Below are 26,897 nucleotides of genomic sequence, written 5' to 3'. Positions count from 1 at the left end.
TTTGTTAAAAGCAGCTTTTTTTGCTATAGTGCTATAGCTCACAAACACTTACAATAAACAATCAAAAAGGCGTGCTGTGTAGACAACATTAGAAATTAGTTTATATCCTATAGTGATGGCAGTCTAGCAACCTTAAAGTGCCAAAGTTGAATAAGTGCACTGTGCTATGTTATTTTTCAGTGTTAAAAAAAAATATGCGCAAAAAACAGCAAATCAGTGCAATTTAAAGTGCAATGAAAACCTTAAGTGCTTGTAGTAAATATCAGGGGGAAAAAACACTTACACTGTGTAATTCACTTACTCAGCTTAAAATAAGGATATATATCTTCCCAGACTCTCAATAACAGGAGAGAATATATTATGTAATACAGTATAAATGATATACACTCATTGGCTGGTAATGAAGTCCCACTCACAAGTGAACAGCAGAGAAGTCTACTCTGTCAGTACATTAGGATATTTTCCAATCCAAACCAATAGAGAGCAGCAGCGAATAAAGGGATTGTAGCAGCAAGTAGATTAAACTTCTTTATTGAAAACACTTCCATAAAATCACTGGTAACCCATCACCTCCTGACTGAGACTCCTTTCCATTTGCTCCGATAAAGTCCTTCCTGTTCGCCGCTAGCTGTAGTGTAATCTCTGGCTATAAGCTTTGCAGAGCACTTACTGGAGGCAGAGCTTTGTCTGTGACATCATAGGTGATGACGCGTTTTGCCTGAAATCTGCTTCTTCAGATCACTCTCCTCCTTGCTTCTATGCTGCATTATCTGAGTGGACTACAATACGTCTCTTGCTAATGGTCATCAGTCATCCTTGCATCACATTTGGTAGGGGCTAACCACTGCAAACCAGGAACACCCCACAAGACTTGCCGTTTTGGAGATGCTCTGACCCAGTCATCTAGCCATCACTATTTGGCCCTTGTCAAAGTCACTCAGATCTTTTGCTTGCCCATTTTTCCTGCATTCAACACATGAAAATCAAGAACTGACTGTTCACTTGCTGCCCAATGTATCCCACCCCTTGATGGATGCCATTGTAACAATATTATCAATTTTTAATGTTGTTACTGAACATGTGTATTATTTATTGTAATAAGTCTAAGCAAGTAATCTGTGTGAAAACAAAATGTTCGTGTTTTTTTTCTTTTCTTTCTTTCTTGGGTAGGAATATAATGACTTAATGTGTTTCAGAAAATGATGTTGCCTGTGTATCCTTGCCAGAGAAAGCTGTCCCTTTATATGCAAGCTGTATGACAGCAGGATGGGGAGTTGCCAATATTCTGAGTAAGTATGACACAAACAAGCAATTGTTCCTGCAAAAGTTATGAAAGTGTGTGTGTGTTTCGGCACACCTCAACCAACTTTGCTTCTTCTACAATCCATAACATATTGAAACACTGAGCAAAAGTTAAAATGTTATTAGGCCTGAATTTGTGGGAGGAGTTAAGGCCCTACTTAAACCCCTAGCCCCTACTCACCTTTGCTGTTCAAGCTGATTGACCCTACCCACCTACACCCATCTACATATTACATTTCACCTTGGAGGGCCCTCTTTTTATTACAGGCCTACTCGTATGTTGGTTTCGGCCCACCTCAACCAACTTTGCTTCTTCTACAATCCATAACCTATTGAAACTCCGAGCACAAATATATACATATATATATATATATATATATATATATATATATATATATCTATATATATATATCTATATATATATATATATATATATCCTTGGCACTCACCTCTTTACTGATGCTTGTTAGAAATCTTGTCTTGGTGCAACCTCAGCGTATAAATATATTCACAAAATAGTAGGTGCACTCACAGGTCTTTTTTTCTTTTTTTTTTAAAAGTGTTTATTGAAGATTACATATACATTGTCCCGATCAACGTTTTGACCCGGGTCTTTTTTAAGATCAACGGTATATTGCAAAGTGTTCGCATTTTTAGGAAAAGAATCACTTACCAGTGAAGTGTGGAGAGATCAGTCACCCGACCGAGCCAGGATGTGCACAGGCGGGACACGTGATCAAACGTGATGACGCAAGCAATAGCATCGTCGTTGCAAAGCAACGATATATAACAAAAAGTTTGTTATTCACCAGTGTTATTACATAGCAGTGGAGTGCTAGGAATATAGAAACAAGAGATGTAAGAAAAACTAGGGCAGAGGATTAGATAGATAAACCACTGGTATTACTAGGTATATAAATAAAGGAGCCAATAGAGTGAAAACAAGTATATGAACATTAGGTGTGTTGAAAAAAAAAATGTGATAAACAAACGTGATAGACATACTACATCAGACCCCATACAAAATAAAGCACTGCATGTGTGTATCAACTCTGTTAACTACATGCACGCATAATACACACATGCAGTGCTTTATTTTGTTAGAAGTCTGATGTAGTAGGTCTATGACGTATATATTTTTTTCAAATTTTCCTTACAGTTTTTGTTATCACGTTTATCATGTTTTATTTTTTCCAACACATCTAACTGTTCATATACGTGTTTTCACTCTATTGGCTCCTTTATTTATATACCTAGTAATACCAGTGGTTTATCTATCTAATCATCTGCCCTAGATTTCCTTACATATCTTGTTTCTATATTCCTAGCACTCCGCTGCCATGTAATAGCACTAGTGAATCACAAACTTTTTGTTGTATATCATTGCTTAGTAACGACTACACTATTGCTTGTAAATCAATTTATAATTTTTTTGACCAGCGTTTTTTTGATTTTTTTTTTTGTTATTCTGTCTCTCACTGTTAAAATACACCTATCACTAAAATTATAGACTGATCATTTTTGTCAGTGGGCAAACATTCAAAATCAGCAGGGGATCAAATACTTATTCCCCTCACTGTAAATACGTTTCTTACCTATGTATTTCTAAACTAAACCTCTTTAGTTTAGAAAAACGACCCCACAGAGGGGATATGGTAGCATTGTACAAATATATCTGGGGCCCATAGAAACCATTGTCTGGAAATCTATTCCCAAACAGGACTATACATAGGACACGAGGCTACATGTTTAGACTGGAAGAAAGGAGATTTAGTCTAAGGCAAGGAAATCATTTTTTTTTTAACAGTAAGAATAATAAGGATTTGAAATTCTCTGCCTAAAGAAGTGGTTTTATCAGAGTCTGTACAGGTGTTGAAACAGCAACTGTATGCATACTTCCAAAAATACAATATACAAGGATATCATTTTTAAATTGTGGGGTAACATCATCTTGATCCAAGGATACAAATAACTGCCATTCTGGGGTCAAGAAGGATTTTTTTTCCTTGTTTGTTTCAAAATTGTAAGGGCTTCAAACTTGTTTTTGCCTTATTTTGGATAAAAAAAAAAAAGATGTGATGCTGAACTTGATGGATACATCTCTCTTTTCAGCCTATGTAACAATATGTCTACACTGTGTATATATAGCTAAAAATGACAAGTTTACAAATTAAAATAAACTCCCCTCTCAACCAGCGCCATCCTAATCTTCCCACAACTGGCTCCTCGTGTGAGATCTGTGTTGTCATGGCGCTGAACGTAAAGACTGTAAATTTTTTACAGTCTTCACTAGAAAATGCTTCTAGTAGATGTCTAACAACCACTAAAGACAATGAAAACCAGTTTTATGTTTACACATTCAGGGTTGTGAGTATTTGCCCAAGGGTGATCCAGAAAGGGAGGGCAGGTCTTTAAGGAGTTAAATAAGAACTTTTTTTTCCTCCCCTGATGGTGGTGCCAAGACACATGACGTGGTTTGGTGCCGTTCGACGTCACTTTTGTTCAAACAAACTGTTGCAAACCTGGGCCTCCCTTCTGCAAGAAGCACCTTTTACCTGATACTTTTTTGCGAATTTAATGCACTATAAATGTATAAGTGAAACACTGTGTTTTTAGGCTTGATAAAGACTCAATATATGAGCCTAAACTTTGCTGTACCTTGTACACCAATAAGACTGCTTTTGTGGGAGACTCCTTGGCGTGCCTGGGTTCTCTCTCCTGTTTAACAACTAGGGAGACACTGACTGAGAAATGTTAGCATTGCCGTTTGAAATAAAAAAAAAAAAAAATCTATATTTACATTTGTAATGGTGCAGGGACAGCATCTAGGCACCAAGACATTAAAGTGACACTCATTGTCAACTCATTGAAGTAATTATGGGGTCAGGATGTCATGGTTGTCATATTACCTTAGGGGATTAAACCAGTTTCAAATATTTAAACCCCTAAATTGTCCTCCCAGAGCATGTCTGCTCTGTCCTTGGTATCAGCGGACACTCAGCTTATCACCTATGCCGAAGGAAAATATCTTCCTTAGTAGTGCTGGGGCTGGAGGAAGTGCTGTGGAGTTTCTAACACGAGTCCCAGTGTGCATTGCTTCAAGTTTTTTCAGTGATTTTAGCATGCTTAACTTCTTTCCTCTAACCCCTCACCTCTCTGCTCTTCCTAGATTACCATTTCCCAAAGATGCTACAGCAAGCCAAGCTATCCCTGTTATCTATAGAATCGTGTCTTGGTTACTGGGGTTCGGATGTAACCGATGGCAATGTGTGTACAGGAGGAATGGGAGCTACATCTTGCATGGTATTGACTCCCACACATCACTGGTGCTATCACAATTTTGGGGGAAAGCTACCATTGGTACTCTGTGTATCAGTTCAGTTTTTTTTCTGCTGGCCTGTTTTGGAGAGAATCCTGATTTATTTTTTCCCCCTTCAAATCTCTTTAAAATAGTTTGAAAGAAAACTAGAGAACTTCCACAGACTATTTGCACCATGTGCACTACATTGTGATGTTGTGGTTATGGTGCATAGCATGTCCTTTTAACCAAAGGGCTGTGTGCTCAGCTTAGCCCTGTTTCTCCACCCCATCTATTGGGGGTGGAGGAAAGGGACTGGGAAGGGTCTTGAAAGTTAGCATGATATGATTGTCCATTGGTTGCAGGAGAAGATAGTAAAGGATATATAATGGATTATGGATCTTCAAAGTATACATATGAAAAAACTCATGGTTGCATGGCTCCAGACCTAATCCTATTATAGAACAAAATCCTTCATCCTTTCTCAGTCCTTAACATCCCTACCTCTTTATTAAAGAAACACCCCAAAGCCCAAAGTTTGCTGAAGTGCTGTATGTCCACTCTTTCAGCCAGCTTTGAGTGTTCTTTTACTCACTCGCTTTAAGTGCTTGCTCAAAGCTGAATTGTGGACTACCCATATAGAAGCACAGAATTTCATGCTTTTTTTATAAAAAGCATTCGATTGGGGCAGAGTGTGTATTGCTGATTATTTGCTATTGAGTAACTTCTATTTTGGGTATTTTAGTCTAAATGTAAATAAACATTTAAACTCCTGTCATACACAAAACATGTGCATGGCAAGACATGCTTCAGGTAAGTTTGCACATTTAAATCTCTACATAAAGTTGACAGATTATCAGAAAATCTACATGTTAAAATATAGGTATAGATAATAAAGCTTCTCTCACTGTGTAAGTAGATGTTTCCATATCTGCCCACAGTGACCTCTGTTTGAAGTTCAGCACACAGTACATTGTAGTTTGTAAGCTTAGAAATACCAAAGACCGTAAATGTTCTCAGAACACGCCTCAGATAATTCAAACCTCAAATGTGTAGCCTTGATTGTTAGTAGATCTCATGTTTTCATCCCAAGTGTGGCTACAATTAGTACCACCAAGTTAGACAACTAATGTGGAGCCCCTGGACAGAAAAACATTTCATAAATAGATTGTTTATTGGTATATTGAAATGCTAATAACAGTTATGTTGTGTACTACCAATTTATGTATCCCATCATCAAATTTGTGAAATACTATTCTGTGTGTCTTCGAACCTTTGATGTTTGGACCCATAATTGGGCCATAATTTAGGCTTGTTTGTTTTAAAACCAATTCTATGTGACTAGATAATCAATCCATCACTTTCTTGTTCTTTGCAGGGAGATTCTGGGGGACCATTGATTTGTAAGGTGGAAAACCAATACATGCTTGTTGGTGTGGTGAGCTGGGGCAGCGATGAATGTGACTTTAATGCACCGACTGTATACAACAATGTATTTGCCTATAGAGAATGGATATGTCAATATATTGGATGTTAATAAAATATATTGAACCTTTCCTAATGTTGTATGGTCATCCGAAAACTACAAATTGATTGCCTTATAGTAAAGATGTGTTAGCACACATATTATACTAACAATTTTTTTTCTTTTTAAATATGTAGAGATTGAACAATATAACTTTAATGTGTTATAACATCTTGTACACGGCTAAACAAGATCACAGTATTTTACACTAAACTAGCAAGCTCAAACTGAATGGATGCTGGGATCTCCCGTACTAAAATTGGATCAGTAAAGAGACAGAATATTTCTCAAAATTAGAAATATTCTAAAATATCAATTGATAATATCTGTCATCACCAACACATTATATGAAATATTTTTTATATACCATTTAAACTATATATTATTTTTATATACAATTTCAAATAAATGTTATAGATGCCATGTAAAATCAGTGAAGTATTTCATATATTTATAAATATCCTGGATCTGAAGGGACTATAGCTCTCTAGTGGATGAAAAGTCAAGTCTATTACTCTCGCGTCACCTGTTTATATTTTGGGGAAAAACAATCTTGAAGAATTTTGTAATACTACTTTACCTTATTGGCTTCTGAAACTTTTGGGACTCCTGCTGTGTGTAAGCACCATTCCAAACTGCTGAGGGAATACATAACAAGCCGCACACATTGCTCTGTTGACTCCTAAAAAGGTCTGTCTGGATCCCTCACAAAACTAATCCCCCTGCTTAGACCTGGCTAATCCACAATCGTTAAAACAATACATTTTGAATTTGAATGTACAGTAATATACATACATTTGAAGAAAATAGGAGTCATAATTCAATATGGATAGGATGTGTGGGATCTTCAACTCCAAACTTATTTTCCAGAATTCCTACAAATATTATTTGCAGAAAGTTGCACTATTACTTTAGAATTTTCATTAAAATTAGATCTTTATAAAATAAAAAAAAGTGTGTGTGTGTGTGTGTGTGTGTATATATATATATGTATATTAACCTTGCACTACAATCTTTCGTGATTAATTTACCGGTGCTCAGCCACACTTCCAATACAGTTGTAATACAAGCCACCACTCCAAGGTTTTCTTTGATATCTTCTTTATTGAACTCCAAAAGTATTTACACATTGTGACAAACTTACTTCCCTGTGTGTGTTTGTCCAGGATCTTTTAGCAACTGCACAGCCCTCTAGGGTAAGGAAGCCAGGTCAAGACAAAGTCCAGTTTCAAAGGCCTCTGGCCTGTTTATTTTCTGTTGTTAAAAAGTAGCCAGGTACAACAGGATATACAAAGCAGCAATGCTTACAAATGGCAGACCACCTTCTTTCTTCACAAAACACGTCTCCCACTCCACCCTGCTTTAACAGCAGTTATAAAGCTGCTCACAGCCCCTACAGGTGAGGCTAATGACCTTGTTAGGCAGCCAGAACTCCACAGAAAACCTGGGCTTTTTCATGCACAGCCACTCTGACAGTGGGGTGGAGAATTGGCCCACCCTGCTCTTCCGAATACTCCACCCCAGGGTCCCAAATAACAACATAGAAAAAAAACAAAAAAAACTACATTTAACCCCTTAAGGACGTAGGACGGTTCAGGACCGTCATCGGCATTTTTCCATTGCCGACCGACGACGGTCCTGAACCGTCCTAAATTTAAAATGTACTTACCCGATCGTCGTCGTTCCCCCGGCGGCGATCGGCGGTGCTCCCGTTGTGGGGAGACTGCCTGCAGCCCAGACAGTCTCCCCATGGCGAATTAGGACCCCTGTGGCCATGTGATCGCCCAACAGGGCGACCACATGGTCACAATAGGTGTCCATATGTCTGCCTGCAGGGGGACTGCCTGTGCTGACAGGCAGTCTCCCTGCTAGTGTAAAATAAAAAAAAAAAATTAAAGTTCTAGTTAATAAAAAAAATATATTATTATATATGTGTATATATGATATATAGACATATATTATACCTATATAATATATGTCTATATATCATATATATATATAATGTCATGCTAAGTGTATTTTTATATTAATATGTACATATATTAATATAAAAATACACTTATAATTAAATTACACACGTATATATATATAATATATATAATAACTATATATATTGTATATATATATATTATTATAAAATACAAATAAGTAATTTAAATTAAATTAAACATGTAAAAATAATAATAAAAATTTAAAAAAAAATTATATATCTATACGAAATTTTATTCTAACTGTATTTTGATATTAATATATATATATTTATATCAAAATACACTTAGAATGAAATTGTATATATATCTATGTATATATAAATAAATAAAAAGAATACGAACTATTCATATGTCATATACAAAATTACATAAATAATTATATAAATATACACGTAGACTTCAAATATCTAAATATGCATATATATTTAAATTCCACGTGCGTATTTATGTAATATTTTTTACATAATTAAGTTATTTTATTGATTGCAATTCAAGCGACCTGCCTGCCAACCCAGGCCGAAAGTCCAGAGAATTTAATTTGCCATCACTGTATTTTACCCTGTAACGTTCTACGACACCCTAAAACCTGTACATGGAGGGTACTGTTTTACTCGGGAGACTTCGCTGAACACAAATATTAGTGATTCAAAACAGTAAAACATATCACAGCGATGATATTGTCAGTTAAAGTGACTTTTTTTGCATTTTTCACACACACACAGCACTTTTACTGATGATATAATTGTTGTGATACATTTCCCAGTTTTGAAACACTAATTTCCTGGCTAATCATGGCAGCATCACTTATGGGTAGCTCCGCCCCAATCAGGAACAGGACAGGATAAAATCAATTAATCAGACCAGGCTGGGTATAAAAGGTCCCTCCTCCTTCCATCCCACAGTCTTTTTTCCTGTCCTTTCAGGACACACAGGATATTTTATTTTGGGCCACCTTCCCATGTGTACCATGGGCCTCCAGATGAAGTTCAGCCTCTCTTCATCTGAAGAACTCAGTAAACAGCCTGCACGGGCAGGACTAACTGAGTTTAGTACAGATTAGTATCTGTACTATATGGGAGAGATCTATATTAGGAGATTATGATGTGGGGTCGGCTGTTGCCTTAAAAATTTCCCCTTATGACATCCACCCCCCCCCCCCCCCCCCCCCCGATCTGAGGTCAGTGTTTTGGAGAAGCCAGGGTAAGTTTTCTTTTCTTTTACCTGTATATTCTTTCTTGTATTCTTATGGAGAGAACAAGATATCTCTTGCTCTAAAATCGGATCACCTATCTGTTTCCTCGGTCAGTTGATCCTTACCTTCATTCTGACTGACTGGCAGGGTCTGTGTATCCTCCGATCCTGCTCTTCTGTGTTTGGATTGCCGGCGCATGCGCAAAGCGGCCGCCGACGGTACTGCGCATGCGCGGGATAGTTGTGCGCTTAAAGGTATATCGCGCCAAAAAAACGAAAATTCTGAAATCGCTCAAAATTGATCCTTGTATCTTCCCTGAGCATCTGGTAACAAGGAAAGCTGCCCTTTTCCTCCAGAATCCGGTTTTTAAGGTAAAATCCTACTTTAAATTTTTTGTTTAATCTTTACATTTTTCAGTTTATTTTAATTTGGTTCTGCAATAAGTGTTTTATTTTCTAGATGGCTTCTCCCTCTGCCTCAAGATCTCGCTCTAGAAGACATAGGTGAGCCACATATATTCTTCTATAATAGGGGGGAAAAGAGTGCCACTACAGGCCTATAATATGTTTCATATTGGCCTCTATTTCAGCCCAGAAAAATCTCAAGAATTATCTCCCAGAAAATATCGAGAAAAATCTAACCGATGTACAAACTGCAACCAAGTGGCTCCTCCAGGGAATAATTTGTGCAGATCTTGCCTGACGGAAGCAGCGAAAGACAGTTCCCCTCAGACGGACTTAAAGAAATGGATATCGGAAGCTATTGCTGAAGGGTTTAAAGCCTCTAATAAGATGTCTATCTCTAAACGTCCCAGAGTAGAGAATTATGTGGAATCTGAAGAAGAGTCTGATATGATGGAAGACTATTCTGAGGAAGAGGAGGATGAATATGACTCAAAATCACTGGATTCAAGGTCGGTAGATAAACTGGTTTGTCTTATCAGAGACACGTTAAGAATCCCTGAAGAGAGCAAGGAGAAGAAGGAGTCCGACAGATACTTTGAAGATCTGAAGCCTAACAGACCCTCTTTTCCAGTGCATTCGGCCATCAAGGAAGTCATTGCTGAAGAATGGAATAGACCCGAGAGGAAGGTAACTCTAAAGAACAAAATTCCTAGACTATACCCGTATGCTCCTGAGGATTGCAAGCCATGGATGTCGATTCCGAAAATTGACGCAGCGGTCATTCACATGGCAAAAAGAACGACTCTTCCTATAGACTCAATGGCATATTTAAGGGAGCCAATGGAAAAGCGATTAGACGCCGACCTGAATAAGGCATACCTGGCATTGGGATCAGCTGTACACCCAGCAATTGCCCTTACCACCTTGTCCAGAGCTCTTAAGATATGGGTGAATAATCTAGAAGAAGACATCTCTGGGGGAGTGCGTAGAGAACGCCTATTGGAAGGTCTTAATGATTTTAAACTGGCCACAGAATTCTGTTCGGAAGCTTCCCTGGATCTCACCAAAATGGTAGCTAAAAGTATGGCGCGGACTGTAGCCTCCAGGAGAGCATTATGGCTTCACTCTTGGGGGGCAGATTACGCCTCTAAGGCCTCTCTATGTGCGCTCCCTTTTCAAGGCGACCTTCTTTTTGGCAAAGTACTGGAAGATGCTATCCATAAAGCAGCAGATGGACGAAAAGCTTTTCTACCTCAAGGGAAAAGAAGATATGGGGCTTCCTACGGGAAGGATAAAAAATTCAGAGACCGATCCTTTCGAGACGTCAGAGCATACAGGCCCGGAAGAGAATACTCCAGGAACTCTAATTGGAGAAACTATCAGTCAACTTCATCTAAACCGGTCAGAGGAAGAGGATCTAGACCAGCTAATAAAAGCTTCTGAACGTTTGCTGGCCCAGCCAGATGTTATAGGAGGCAGACTTCGCTTCTTTTATCCGGTTTGGGCCAGAAGTATTCAAGATTCTTGGGTTCTTTCTATCCTCAAAGAAGGATACAAGATAGAATTCAAAGAATTCCCATCTCTAACCTCCTTTGTCCGTTCAAGAGTGGCAAAAGGAAGAAAAGAAGTTGCTCTGAACGACATCATCTTACAACTACTGCGGAATCAGGTCATAGAGGAAGTACCTTACGAAGAACTTTACAGAGGCCTCTACTCTACTATATTCTTGGCCCCAAAACCTCAAGGGAAGTGGCGGCTGATCTTGGACCTAAAAGTTCTGAACACTTATTTAGTTCCAAGAACGTTCAAGATGGAGTCCATTTCCACGATCCTGCCCAACATCAAGATAGGGACCTGGATGACTTCCATCGATCTCAAGGACGCCTACTATCAGATTCCGATTCACATCAGTCATCGCCGGTTTCTGAGGTTTTGGATATCGGGCAATCATTTCCAGTTCAAGGGTCTTCCTTTCGGATTAAGCCTGGCTCCCAGAACGTTCACAAAAATTCTAGTCTCTCTGGTGGCCTTTATAAGAACGAAGAACATCGAGATTTTTCATTATCTAGACGATTTCTTAATCGTAGGTCCTTCCAGCCAGATAGTAGAGGTCCATACGGAAATGACCATCAAATGCCTTCAAGATCATGGCTGGCTGATAAACCCCAAGAAGAGCTCGTTGGTGCCTTCTCAGAAGATGATATTCCTGGGAGCAAATATAGACTCAGTGAATGGCCTGGTATCTCTGTCTTCAGACAGGAAAGATCGTATAATAAAAAAGATCAGAAGCATGCGCCACAAGTCCTTTGTCACAGCAAGGGAATTCATGAGCCTCTTAGGGTCCCTTACGTCCACGATTGGTCTAGTAAAATGGGCCCAATGGAGGATGCGACCCATTCAAAGACACTTCCTCCTACAGTTCAAGAAAAGCTCCGAGAATTGGGATCAGAAGATTCATTCTCTCCCGAGGATTTCAAAAGAACTACACTGGTGGACAAGAGAAGAACACCTTCTCCATGGGTTTCCCCTGGAAGAGCCGGTCTGGATGACCATAACTACAGACGCCAGCCTCCTGGGATGGGGAGCACACTTGAACGACTCTTGGATTCAAGGAGCTTGGTCATGGAAGGAGTCAAAACTTCACTCAAACTTAAGAGAAATGAGAGCTGTTCTCAAGGCATTAATAGGGTTCCGTCCTCTTATAAGGCATGCCTGGGTAAGGATACATACAGACAACAGAGCTGTGGCATCCTACATAAATCATCAGGGAGGCACTCGAAGCTATTCTCTTCTGATGGAATTATCCCCGATAATGAAGTTTGCCCAACTACGGTTACAAGGCCTAAAAGCGGTATATCTTCCAGGACCAGAGAATCTTTTGGCGGATTACCTCAGCAGAACGAGGATTCTCCAAGGAGAATGGAAACTGCACCCGGATTTGTTTCACTTAATCACCCTAAGGTGGGGTGTACCCCAGATCGACCTGATGGCTTCATACCGTAATACTCAGGTGAGGAGGTATTACTCCCTTCATGCAGATCACCGAGCTGTAGGACAGGATGCCCTGTCTCTTCCATGGGAATTCGATCTGGGGTACGCGTTCCCTCCACTACCTATGATTTACCGGCTACTGAGGAAAGTATTGAAGGAAGGCCTCAAGGTCATTGCCATTATCCCTATCTGGCCTCGCAGACCTTGGTTTCCCCTTCTAAACAAGATGAGCCTGGAACCTCCTTGGCCTCTCCCTCTCAGCCCAAACATCCTGACTCAGGGACCAGCAGTTCATCCCAACCCCAGCCAGCTGAAATTGGGGGCATGGCTCTTGAAAAGGAGAGACTTCTAGCTCAAGGGATCTCTGAAGCTGTGGCATCTACGCTCCTAAAATCCAGAAAGGTATCAACCTCTTCCTGCTACCATAGGATATGGGAAGTATTCCGTTCCTGGTCTCAACTAAATAGTGTGGATTTTCTTCAGCCGTCTAACATTGATATTCTAAACTTTCTCCATACAGGTCTGGATAAAGGACTGAGTCTTAGCACTCTTAAAGTCCAAGCTTCGGCTTTATCTGCTCTCTGCTACAAGTCCTGGGCATCTGATCCTCTAATTGCCAGATTCTTTAAAGCTACCATCCGCATAAGGCCTCCAAATAGGAACTACTCTCCTCCGTGGAATTTACCTATGGTTCTGGAGGCATTGGCTGAAAAACCCTTTTCTCCATTAGATGAGCTGGGTCTGGTCTTATTAACATATAAGACATTGTTTCTGGTAGCTGTCACTACGGCAAAGCGCATGTCTGAAATTCATGCATTTTCCTGCGATGAAAATCACTTTCAAGTGTTTCACGACAGGGTGATCTTGAGACCTAGACAAGAGTTTCTACCTAAAGTCGTCTCGAATTTCCACATCCTACAGGAAATTGTTATTCCTTCCTTTTATCCTTCTCCTTCTACGCCAGAGGAAGTGAAACTTCATGAATTGGATGTCAGGCAGTGCCTGCTTAAATACATAGAAGCTTCTAGTCAGTTTCGGAGGTCTCAACAGCTTTTTGTTCTACCGATTGGATCCAGGAGAGGGGAGGCAGCCTCTACTTCCACCTTGAGACGTTGGATTTCCAATACCATAGTCAAGGCTTACCAGTTAAAAGACCTGGTTCCTCCTAGTAGGATCAAATCACACTCTACGAGGGCCTTAGCAACATCATGGGCTAACTGGGCAGAGGTTCCATCTGAAGACATCTGTAAGGCAGCTACGTGGTCTTCTCCTCTCACTTTCATCAAACACTATAAACTGGATTTGGCTTCTTCCTCTACGGCCTTTGGTAGAGGTGTTCTGTCCTCTGTTGAATCTATATAGATTAAAAAAAAATTTCAGCATCATCTGGTGAATGTGTTTGTCTTGTTTTTTCCCACCCTATGGTGAAGCTTGGGTATTACCCATAAGTGATGCTGCCATGATTAGCCAGGAATACGGAAAATTTTATCATGCTTACCGTAATTTTCTTTTCCTGGCTATTATTCATGGCAGCATCAACGAACCCCCCCTTGTTTTTGTTTTTTGCTTTAGGACTAGACTGTGGGATGGAAGGAGGAGGGACCTTTTATACCCAGCCTGGTCTGATTAATTGATTTTATCCTGTCCTGTTCCTGATTGGGGCGGAGCTACCCATAAGTGATGCTGCCATGAATAATAGCCAGGAAAAGAAAATTACGGTAAGCATGATAAAATTTTCCGTAATTTGTATTCAGCAAAGTCTCCTGAGTATAACAGTACCCTCCCATGTACAGGTTTTATAGCGTTTTTGAAAGTTACAGGGTCAAATATATGGGTCAAATATTTTTACATTGAAAATGGCCAGGTTGGTTAGGTTGTCTTTGAGAGCGTATGGTAGCCCAGGAATGAGAATTACCCCCATGATGGCATACCATTTGCAAAAGAATACAACCCAAGGTATTGCAAATGGGGTATGTCCAGTCTTTTTTAGTAACCACTTAGTCACAAACACTGGCCAAAATTAGCGTTCAATTTAGTTTTTTACTTTTTTCACACACAAACAAATATGAACGCTAACTTTGGCCAGTGTTTGCGACTAACTGGCTACTAAAAAAGTCTAGAAATACCCCATATTGAATACCCTGGGTTGTCTACTTTAAAAAAAAATATGTACATGTGGGGTGTTATTCAGCGATTTATGACAGATAATAGTGTTACAATGTCACTATTGATACATTTTAAAAATGTATGTTTTGAAACCGCAATATCCTACTTGTACTTATAGCCCTATAACAGTGATGGCGAACCTTTTTGAGCCCGAGTGCCCAAACCGCAATACATGCCAACTTTTTTTTCCTTAAAGTGCCAACACGGCAATTGCGTGTGTGTGGAGGGGGGGTGCGTGTGTGTGTGTGTGGGGGGGGGGGTGCGTGTGTGTGGGGGGGGGGGGTGCGTGTGTGTGTGGGGGGGGGGTGCGTGTGGGGGGGGGGTGCGTGTGTGTGTGGGGGGGGGGTGCGTGTGTGTGTGTGTGTGTGTGTGTGGGGGTGCGTGTGTGTGTGTTGTATGTGAGGGGTGCTGTGTGTGTTGTGTGTGTATGAGGGGTGCTGTGTGTGTATGAGGGGTGCTGTGTGTGTATGAGGGGTGCTGTGTAAGTGTATGAGGGGTGCTGTGTGTGTGTATGAGGGGTGCTGTGTGTGTGTATGAGGGGTGCTGTGTGTGTGTATGAGGGGTGCTGTGTGTGTGTATGAGGGGTGCTGTGTGTGTGTATGAGGGGTGCTGTGTGTGTGTATGAGGGGTGCTGTGTAAGTGTATGAGGGGTGCTGTGTAAGTGTATGAGGGGTGCTGTGTAAGTGTATGAGGGGTGCTGTGTAAGTGTGTGGGGGTGCTGTGTAAGTGGGGGGGTGCTGTGTGTGTGTTTGGGGGGTTGTTGTGTGTGTGTGTTTGGGGGGTTGTTGTGTGTGTGTTTGGGGGGTTGTTGTGTGTGTGTTTGGGGGGTTGCTGTGTGTGTGTTTGGGGGGGTGCTGTGTGTGTGTTTGGGGGGTTGCTGTGTGTGTGTTTGGGGGGGTGCTGTGTGTGTGTTTGGGGGGGTGCTGTGTGTGTGTTTGGGGGGTTGCTGTGTGTGTGTTTGGGGGGGTGCTGTGTGTGTGTTTGGGGGGTGCTGTGTGTGTGTTTGGGGGGTGCTGTGTGTGTTTGGGGGGGTGCTGTGTGTGTGTTTGGGGGGGTGCTGTGTGTGTGTGTTTGGGGTGGTGCTGTGTGTGTGTGTGTGAGGGGGGTGCTGTGTGTGTGTGTGTGAGGGGGGTGCTGTGTGTGTGTGTGAGACGGGTGCTGTGCGTGGGGTAGGGGTGCTGTATGTGTGTGTGAGGGGGGTGCTGTGCTGTGTGGGGGGTAGGGGTACTGTGTGGGGGGTAGGGATACTGCTGGCGGGGTATGGGTACTGCTGTGGGAGGTAGGGATACTGTGGGGGGTAGGGGTACTGTGGGGGGGTAGGGGTACTGTGTGTGGGGGGTAGTGGTACTGCTGGGAAGTAGGGGTACTGCGTGGGGGGTAGGGGTACTGCGTGGGGGGGTAGGGGTACTGCTGAGGGGTAGGGGTACTGCGTGGGGGGTAGGGGTACTGCTGGGGGGGTATAGGGGTACTGTGTGTGGGTAGGGGTACTGCTGGGGTGGTAGGGGTACTGCTGGGGGGGTGGGGTAGTGCTGTGGGGGGTAGGGGTGGTGCTGGGGAGATAGGGGTGGTGCTGTGGGGGGTAAGGGTACTTCTGGGGGGTAGGGTGCTGCTGGGGGGGTGCTGTGGGGGGTAGGGGTGGTGCTGTGGGGGGTAAGGGTACTTCTGGGGGGTAGGTTGCTGTGTGTGTGTTTGGGGGGTTGCTGTGTGTGTGTTTGGGGGGTTGCTGTGTGTGTGTTTGGGGGGGTGCTGTGTGTGTGTTTGGGGGGGTGCTGTGTGTGTGTTTGGGGGGTGCTGTGTGTGTGTGTGAGGGGGGTGCTGTGTGTGTGTGAGAGGGGTGCTGTATGTGTGTGTGAGACGGGTGCTGTGCGTGGGGTAGGGGTGCTGTATGTGTGTGTGAGAGGGGTACTGCTGGGGGGTAGGGGTACTGCTGTGGGGGGTAGGGATACTGTGTGTGGGGGGTAGGGATACTGTGTGTGGGGGGTAGGGGTGCTGTGGGGGGTAGGGATACTGCGTGGGGGGTAGGGGTTCTGCGTGGGGGGTAGGGGTTCTGCGTGGGGGGTAGGGGTACTGCTGAGGGGTAGGGGTACTGCGTGGGGGGGTAGGGGTACTGCTGGGGGGTATAGGGGTACTGTGTGTGGGTAGGGGTACTGTGTGGGGGGGTGTAGGGGTACTGCTGGGGTGGTAGGGGTACTGCTGGGGGGTGGGGTGGTGCTGTGGGGGGTAGGGGTGGTGCTGGGGAGATAGGGGTGGTGCTGTGGGGGGTAAGGGTACTTCTGGGGGGTAGGGTGCTGCTGGGGGGGTGCTGTGGGGGGTAAGGGTACTTCTGGGGGGTAGGGTGCTGCTGGGGGGGGTGGGGTGGTGCTGTGGGGGGTAGGGGTGGTGCTGGGGAGATAGGGGTGGTGCTGTGGGGGGTAGGGTGCTGCTGGGGGGTGGTGCTGTGGGGGGTAGGGTGCTGCTGGGGGGGGGTGCTGCTGGGGGGTAGGGGTGGTGCTGTGGGGGGTAGGGTGCTGCTGGGGGGGGGTGGTGCTGTGGGGGGTAGGGGTGGTGCTGGGGAGATAGGGGTGGTGCTGTGGGGGGTAAGGGTACTTCTGGGGGGGTAGGGTGCTGCTGGGGGGGTGCTGTGGGGGGTAGAGGTGGTGCTGGGGGTGGTAGGGGTACTGCTGATGGGGGTAGGGGTACTGCTGATGGGGGTAGGGGTACTGCTGAGGGGGGTAGGGGTACTGCTGAGAGGGGGTAGGGGTACTGCTGAGGGGGGGTAGGGGTACTGCTGAGGGGGGGTAGGGGTACTGCTGAGGGGGGGTAGGGGTATTGCTGGGGGGGTAGGGGTGGTGCTGTGGGGGGTAAGGGTACTTCTGGGGGGGTGCTGTGGGGGGTAAGGGTACTTCTGGGGGGGGGTGCTGTGGGGGCTAGGGGTGGTGCTGGGGTGTAAGGGTACTTCTGGGGGGGTAGGGGTGCTGTGTGTCAGTATCCCCCCCTCCCTACTTCTTACCTTTAATGAAGTGGGGGGGGGGGGGACACAGCCATCCCTGGTGGTCCGGTGGTGGTACCGTCATCCCTGGTGGTCCGGTGGTGGCAGGCAGTGCTTCCGGTTCGGGAGGCAGGGGAGGGATCTCTGATGCTGATCCCCTGTCCTCCCGCGCGATGCTGTGTGGAGCGTTGCCATGGTAACGCTCGGCAACGCTCCACACAGCATCGCGCGGGAGGACAGGGGATCAGCATCACAGATCCCTCCCCCTGCCTCCCGAACCGGAAGCAGAGTAGGCGCCTGCCGTTTCGGGCAGGCAGGTGCCTACTCTGCAGTGATGGCGGACCTGTGGCCGCGTGCCCACAGAGAGGGCCCGGCGTGCCACCTGTGGCACGCGTGCCATAGGTTCGCCATCACTGCCCTATAACATGCAAAAAAATAGCAAAAAGCATGTAAACACTGGGTATTTTTAAACTCAGGACAAAATTTTGAATCTATTTAGCCGTTTTTTTCATTCGCTTTTGTAGATGAGTAAAAGATTTTTCACATAAAAGTCAAAAAACATGTATTTTTTTCAATTTTTCATCATATTTTTTCATTTTTAAATTAAATTACATGAGATTATATAAATAATGGTATGTAAAGAAAGCCCCTTTTGTCCTGAAAAAAACAATATATAATTTGTATGGGAACAGTAAATGAGAGAGCGGAAAATTACAGCTAAACACAAACACCACAAAAGTGTAAAAAGTTGCCTGGTCGCAAATGTACAACATCGCAAAAACAGTCCGGTCCTTAAGGGGTTAAACTTGACTTTCACTGGGGCTGCATGTGCTTAAAGGACCACTCTAGGCACCCAGACCACTTCAGCTTAATGAAGTGGTCTGGGTGCCAGGTCCCTCTAGGATTAACCCTTTTTTTTTTTTATAAACATAGCAGTTTCAGCGAAACTGCTATGTTTATAAATGGGTTAATCCAGCCCTCAAATCCTCTAGTGGCTGTCTCACTGACAGCCGCTAGAGGCGCTTGCGTGATTCTCACTGTGAAAATCACAGTGAGAGCACGCAAGCGTCCATAGGAAAGCATTGTAAATGCTTTCCTATGAGACCGGCTGAATGTGCGCGCAGCTCTTGCCGCGCATGCGCATTCAGCCGAAAGGGAGGATCGGAGGCGGAGAGGAAGAGGAGAGCTCCCCGCCCGGCGCTGGAGTAAAGGTACGTTTTAACCCCTTCCTCACCATCCAGCCCGGCGGGAGGGAGTCCCTGAGGGTGGGGGCATCCTCAGGGCACTATAGTGCCAGGAAAACTAGTATGTTTTCCTGGCACTATAGTGGTCCTTTAACCACATGTCAGGATAGTGGCTGCGCAAAAGTCTGGGTGCCAGACATATACCCCTGACCACCATCCCCAACACTCTGTCACAATATAAAGTGGTCGACGTTTCAGTTCTCTAAGAAAATGTTCCCCGTTATGTATAAAAGTAGAGATATGCAAATACCTAAATCAAAAGCTCCCAACTTTTTTGGGATTTAATATATTGTGCGCAGTTTATTTAAATACTCTGCACCAAATGGCTCTGAATTTAATAATACACAGCAAAGTACTGTCTGTGTATCAGAGCTTTACAATAATAGATATTTAAAGTAATGTGTGAACTGCATGACTGTATTACAGAACCCAACAATAAGACGAGAGCGAGCTAGACATAGGTTTAAGGGTGAAAGTTTAACCTGTCAACTGTGCCAAATTTTACAAGTTAGTCCAAATTTTGGGCCAGTTTCCTGCCATCCAATGTTTCTTCCTCAGTGAAGATCCACCTCTAGGGACACCAAGAAAATGTCTCTTGAGGCTGCACTATGCTGATCCAGGCAATTGTGCTCTATGAAAAACCTTCAACAGTTCTCTCTGTGTGGGCAGTACTGGTGAGCTTTCTTTCACCTTGATGTGCTTACCACATAGGGTGATACACCCATTTTACAGGGAGACTGGATAACCTTTGGTTTCTTTTTATAGCAGCTTGCGTCGAAGGTTTTGGAAATACATTAGTCCAAATGTATATATTACTCTCCCTTTACTCTATAGGTGTGAATGGGAGCAATAAATATTGAATTTAGGCTTGTTTGTTTTAAAACCAAATATTTTTTTTTAACCCATTTAATTTTATTAATGCATGTTAAAACAAATGCAAAGAATTCCAGTATGGCATATAATATGACATTGGGTTTAAACAATACAAGACATTTGTAATTACATTTGTGAATTAACAAAAATTAGATACAGGCTTTGTCAAAGTATTAGTGGAGCCTAAAGCTCACAAACAATATTAGGCCAGTCCTTGGAAATTCCTCTGGGTTATCACAGCTCTCCCACCCTATCATTGTCATGCAGGATGGACAGAATTGCATTTGATCACATAGAAGTGAACTTCCACATTATCTGTGTGGATGTAAGAGTGGGTGGATCTATTGCCCAAACAGACATCTGTCTTCTCTTGCTAAGAGGAGACCAATGAGGTGTGGACTCGTAGGGGGACACAGATAAGTGTCAACCGATACTAATGTTTGACAGATTTCTCTGTGAGAGCACCATGGCACTCCTGGCCTCATAACCACTACAGCGGCTCTAGTTGTTAAGCTTAAAAACAAAGAAAGGTTGCGCCAAAATAGACCAATAAAATATAATATAAAATATAATAGGATGGGATTTAAATATAAAAATCTTAGCTAGACAGATCTTCTTTAGATCAGATAGTCTTTAAAGTGCTTGTTCAGGAACAATGTCCTCGCTGTCCTTCCCCAAGGGGATCCGGTATTATGAAAAGATAAAACAGATAAAAAGCCAAATAGTGTAGTATGTCCGATATGGTACAACAGATAATAAAAAAGATGGTAATGCACTCACATGTATTAGAGCTATAGCTAGCTCCAGTATGAAAAGTGTACTGCGGTATAATCCCCGCTTATGGGATATGGTGCAGGCTTCTTCTTGCAAAGGTATGTTCAACACTCAAAGAAAACAGAGAGAGACGACCAATAGTGCTCACTGGGTAAAACAGTGTAAATAAAATACATAAAATGGTACTCACAAGAGTGGAGCAGACAAACTGCTCCTTGACAACAGCGTTGGTGGTATGATCCCCACCTCAGTATTACTTGGAGTCCAGAATGATAAAATGGCAAGTAAAAATGATAAAAATATCTAAAGTGTATTAAAAGATAATTGGCACAATAAAAGGTGACCAAAAAATCTTTAATGAAATAAAATACACAGTATAAATATCCTCAAATGTGTTCTGCCAACAAGGCTTCTTCAATATGGAATAAGACATGATACCTGGCAAGGTAAGTTATAATAAAGGTACAGTTGTTTAAAATTGCTGCGAAAACTAAGGGCAGCCAATGGAAATACAGTAATAGATAAAAGAAAAGAAAACATTTTATATATTGAATCTGATAAATATACATTGAATATAACTTAATGCTGAGATTAGATTTTAAAAACAAGCATTTTTTTTGTTAGATTTTGGTAGTTTTATGCGGTCACGTGACTTTCGTGACACCGCATTGGGATATGGGAAATGTAGATATATGTGACGCGTGCGTCCCTCCACGGAAGGTTGTGTGCGTCGGCACGCACGGTACTGCGCCCGACGTATGAAAGGGGGCGTGCCTAACAAGTAGATGCGGCCAGTGAATGAATGGATGGGCGGGTAAGGGGCGGTGAGTGAGCCGTGGCTGACGGCAGGGGAATAAAATTAGCGGAGGTACAGATTAGGGTGCCGACGTTTGGACACTTGTATAGTGAGGCACATGCCTAATAGAAAGAGGCACATATATTAAGGGGGAAGGAGAGATAAATAGTGGAAAATTAATAATGGTGGTATTTAAAAGTTGAACTTACAATGACTTATTAAAGTCATAACTTTATATAAAACATAGATAATAAAACATAGATACCATATGTAACGGAGCTCCGTGTACTCCGACCGAGTACCCTCCGTTGATGGATGCTCCTAGCGCTCTCAGAGGACTCCAAGCACTGCAGACGACACCACAACCACCGCAGGCTCCACAACCGCCGTAGCTTAACTGGAGCCGCGCCGTCTTCCTTCCAGCATTCAGGAACATGTGGGGAAGACCTCTCCTCCAGGAGAGCGTATCCGGAACAAGCTCTTACAAGAGCTAAGTGATTAAGAGCTCAGGGGAATATGCAGCGCATAGCAATCCCCAGTGTGATATAGCAGTTCCCTCCAATAACGAGACAAGGCTACGTATTGAGGGTCAGAAGAGGTCTGAGGACTGGAACACCCAGCCTGCTTTTTATTAGGATAAAGTACACACAGGACACTCCCAGGGGGAGGATGAAATTAACCAATAACAGCATAGTACAGCCCACAGGTTCCCTCCCCTCAGATAAACAGTTAAACCAATTATTACATACAATAAAAATACAGTTTTCACATACACACTGTAACTTTAAAACCATACATTCAATTTCAATAAAAGTTACATATTCAGACTCAGCATACATCAAACATAAACACTTCCAAAAATCAGCCAAATCCCTCCAGTGGATCAAAAGTTAGCTGGAAGTCCCTTTATGACCGACCGCAAGCACAATTTCCTGCCCAAAACAGTTCCATAGATTTGGGCTGTGCGGTCGGTCAATTTCATGCGAAAAAACGACTAAGTCCCATTTCGAACGGGACTTAGTCTCTGGAGCTGCAAGTTCAGTATGGAAGAAGGTAAGGGTCAGCGGTGTTCGGCAGAATGTGTAGCCGATTTTAGTTCCACAGAATCTTTAGCATACACCGCTGACCGCATTCGAATGACTAAAATGGCTGCCGCCACGTGTTCGGCTGCCGAATGGCGGCCACCCAGCGCTCGGCAATTAACCTGCAGTAACCTCACAGCCTGGGAGGTAAATTGCCTGCATACTTTAACTTCTGGGTGGTCCGCCTGTGTGGTACTTGGTTCAGTAAGCCCTATTTACTGAACCAAGTGGGAGAAAGCCAGGGGCAAGTTATTTTACAGGTCTGGGGACATAGTCTTAAAGGGACATTGTTCAGCAAAGTCACAATATGTCCCCAGACGGTTCTTAAAGGGCCATACACACCCAATAAATGTTAATAAGTTTTCAGGGGCACAATCTTCCAGGGGCCATAGTCATGAGGCAGGAGGCTGGCAAACATGCTTCTCCACAATCCCGGGAAGCAGGGCAATTTCTCATTTAAAGGGCCAGTTACAAATAGCGATTTGTAACACATCTCCCCTTTGGGGGGAAGACTAACCAGGCACCTGACCTTCTGTCGGTCAGTGCCTCCGTTAGTCGATCCACCAACCCACAATAACCAAATGCCAGAGTAGCCCACCCACAACAAACAGGTACAAGGGTGACCCACCCACAAGACACAATTACTGCACCTGGGTATTTTGCTGTGGTGATGTGGTAACATGCTGTGGGGACTTGCGGGAGGGCAGAGGCCGACTGTACTCTGCCCTGCTGCCAGCTCTTCTGCTGGGATAGCCTGCAGGACATCAGGCTCTGGACCAGGGACAAAGGTAGGGCAGAGGCCGACTGCACTCTGCCCAGCTGCCAGCTCTTCTGCTGGGGTAGCCTGCAGGACATCAGGCTCTGGACCAGGGACAAAGGTAGGGCAGAGGCCGACTGCACTCTGCCCAGCTGCCAGCTCTTCTGCTGGGGTAGCCTGCGGGACATCAGGCTCTGGACCAGGGACAAAGGTAGGGCAGAGGCCGACTGCACTCTGCCCAGCTGCCAGCTCGTCTGCTGGGGTACTGAGACCATAGTCCGGCTCAGTAGCCAAGGGAACATGGACGTCAGTAGGGGTTAACATCGCCTCTGTTAACCCTGGTGCCACGCTAGGAGTTAGCTGGGGAGGGGAATTTGTACTTACCCCCTCCTCCTGTTGTCCAGGTGAGAGCAGTTGGGGATCTGGACAGGTTGTCCAGCATCCCTGGAGGTCAGGCACAGAGACCACGGTCCCATCTGCGCCGTCTGGGGGATTGGTGTCTCCCCTTGTTAGGGTAAGCTGCCGCTGGGGAGAGGGGGTGCTGTGCTCCTTTCCCGGAAACACAGGCTGCCGCTGGAGAGGGAGACCGCCTGTCTCCACTCCCGTAACATTGTCCTGTTGCTGTAGAGAGGGACCAACTGTCTCTGCTCTCTGTAGGACACACTGCTGCTGGGGGGGAAGGTCGGCACCTTCGGCCCCCTGGGGTACACACTGCCGCTGGAGAGGGAGACCGCCTGTCTCCACTCCCTTACCATTGTCCTGTTGCTGTAGAGAGGGACCAACTGTCTCTGCTCTCTGTAGGACACACTGCTGCTGGGGGGGAAGGACGGCACCTTTGGCCCCCTGGGGTACACACTGCCGCTGGAGAGGGAGACCGCCTGTCTCCACTCCCTTACCATTGTCCTGTTGCTGTAGAGAGGGACCAACTGTCTCTGCTCTCTGTAGGACACACTGCTGCTGGGGGGGAAGGACGGCACCTTCGGCTCCCTGACACTCACTCTGGGGTTGGGGATCTTCCCAGTAAACCTCTACGATATCCTTCCAGCTGAAGGGCTCTAGACCTGGTTCTGCTTGTCGGGTAGGTTGGGGCTGCACGGAGCTGAGCAGGTGTAGGTAGTCTTGCTCCAGCTCCCACTCCCTTGTTACCAGGTGGGTCATGTCTTCTCTCACCTCGCGTTCGTCAGCCCAGACATACATGCCCATCCGGTAATCGTAGATGTCCCAAAACCTAAACTCCTCTGTGCTGCCGAAATCAAGCTCCTCCGCCATGGCATCCTGAAGTAGGCCAGGACCATCGTAATCATCCCCCTCCGGTAAGTCGTGCTCGGCTGTCCAGGGGGTAAGTCGGATGGTATGCCACCAGAGGGCCTGGTATGTGTTGTCTAGCCCGATCTCTCGCCATACCAGGGTCTCCAGTCTTGCCACCCACTCATCTAGGGGTTGCTCTCCCAATAGACCCATTCGCATTGCCACACGCTTCTGTAGCCGCTGCTCATCACTGGGGAGCCTCTCACCTCGCCGCCACTGGGCATCTTTCAGGGCATCGTACCAGAGTTCCCTTCTGGCTGCATCCCTGTAATCTGCGGCCTCCTTCTCCTCCTCATCATGGAACGCTGTCCGCAAACCAGCTGATTCCATCCTGTTGTAGCCAGGGGCGCTGGCCAATGGCTAGCGTTGCCCTCAATTGTAACTCCAAACGTTACCAGTGTCTCTGAGCTGCTTCTCCTCGCACTAGGACGCCATCCCACCGCTGCCACCAATGTAATGGAGCTCCGTGTACTCCGACCGAGTACCCTCCGTTGATGGATGCTCCTAGCGCTCTCAGAGGACTCCAAGCACTGCAGACGACACCACAACCACTGCAGGCTCCACAACCGCCGTAGCTTAACTGGAGCCGCGCCGTCTTCCTTCCACCCTGGATCGGCTTCTGTCCTCCAGGACCGTGTGGGGAAGACCTCTCCTCCAGGAGAGCGTATCCGGAACAAGCTCTTACAAGAGCTAAGTGATTAAGAGCTCAGGGGAATATGCAGCGCATAGCAATCCCCAGTGTGATATAGCAGTTCCCTCCAATAACGAGACAAGGCTACGTATTGAGGGTCAGAAGAGGTCTGAGGACTGGAACACCCAGCCTGCTTTTTATTAGGATAAGGTACACACAGGACACTCCCAGGGGGAGGATGAAATTAACCAATAACAGCATAGTACAGCCCACAGGTTCCCTCCCCTCAGATAAACAGTTAAACCAATTATTACATAAAATAAAAATACAGTTTTCACATACACACTGTAACTTTAAAACCATACATTCAATTTCAATATAAGTTACATATTCAGACTCAGCATACATCAAACATAAACACTTCCAAAAATCAGCCAAATCCCTCCAGTGGATCAAAAGTTAGCTGGAAGTCCCTTTATGACCGACCGCAAGCACAATTTCCTGCCCAAAACAGTTCCATAGATTTGGGCTGTGCGGTCGGTCAATTTCATGCGAAAAAACGACTAAGTCCCATTTCGAACGGGACTTAGTCTCTGGAGCTGCAAGTTCAGTATGGAAGAAGGTAAGGGTCAGCGGTGTTCGGCAGAATGTGTAGCCGATTTTAGTTCCACAGAATCTTTAGCATACACCGCTGACCGCATTCGAATGACTAAAATGGCCGCCGCCACGTGTTCGGCTGCCGAATGGCGGCCACCCAGCGCTCGGCAATTAACCTGCAGTAACCTCACAGCCTGGGAGGTAAATTGCCTGCATACTTTAACTTCTGGGTGGTCCGCCTGTGTGGTACTTGGTTCAGTAAGCCCTATTTACTGAACCAAGTGGGAGAAAGCCAGGGGCAAGTTATTTTACAGGTCTGGGGACATAGTCTTAAAGGGACATTGTTCAGCAAAGTCACAATATGTCCCCAGACGGTTCTTAAAGGGCCATACACACCCAATAAATGTTAATAAGTGTAACGGACCGTTTCACTTACAAGAGGATAAAACCCAGTTTAGGCGATAATCCCCTTTCCAGATGCACAGGCAGCTACTGCAAACACCATTCTCCCGACTGGAACCACACGAACACTGGAACAGCTGAACAAGAAAAGCCGACATCGGCTTACACTCTTGGCAGTCAGCATACAATCCCATTCCCCCAAAGACCGAGACGACACATCGCTTTGAGGGTTAAGCAAGAACTCTGGACTGGGACACCCAGTCTGGCTTTTATTACAACCAAGTACATACAGGACACTCCCAGGGGGAGGATGAATTTAACCAATCACATGGATGTACCTCCCACACATTTCCTCCCCTTAGATTAGCACTTAACATAATTATACCGTACACCTTTTTCCCCAATTCCTGGATGTACCCCAAATACATATGCTACACCTCCAAAACAGGTATCCCCTGATAGCCCTTATTCAGGGGGACAACATATTCAAGAATCAGGTCATTCGGATGAATGGTTCGGGAGATATGAGGTTCCAAAGATTTGACCGACCGCATGGGTAAAGTATCCGAAAACAGTTCCATGCATTTTGGCCCTGC

The 26,897-nt window shown here is 44.6% G+C and overlaps 1 protein-coding gene across 1 annotated transcript in view; it reads left to right on the top strand.

Annotated features, from left to right (window-relative positions):
* Positions 1 to 6,137, top strand: part of OVCH1 (ovochymase 1) — a 90,810-nt gene extending 84,673 nt beyond the window's left edge. Inside the window, exons 30-32 of the mRNA XM_063446207.1 lie at positions 1,197 to 1,289; positions 4,472 to 4,605; positions 5,979 to 6,137. Of these exons, the coding sequence (XP_063302277.1) occupies positions 1,197 to 1,289; positions 4,472 to 4,605; positions 5,979 to 6,137 (386 nt within the window). The remainder of the gene's footprint in view (positions 1 to 1,196; positions 1,290 to 4,471; positions 4,606 to 5,978) is intronic.
* The last annotated feature ends 20,760 nt before the right edge of the window (positions 6,138 to 26,897 follow it).

The sequence above is a fragment of the Pelobates fuscus genome, chromosome 3 (assembly GCF_036172605.1).
Source record: "Pelobates fuscus isolate aPelFus1 chromosome 3, aPelFus1.pri, whole genome shotgun sequence".
Classification (NCBI taxonomy): Eukaryota; Metazoa; Chordata; class Amphibia; order Anura; family Pelobatidae; genus Pelobates; species Pelobates fuscus.
Note: the sequence above shows the minus strand (reverse complement) of the source record. Positions and strands in the feature narration are given on the sequence as shown.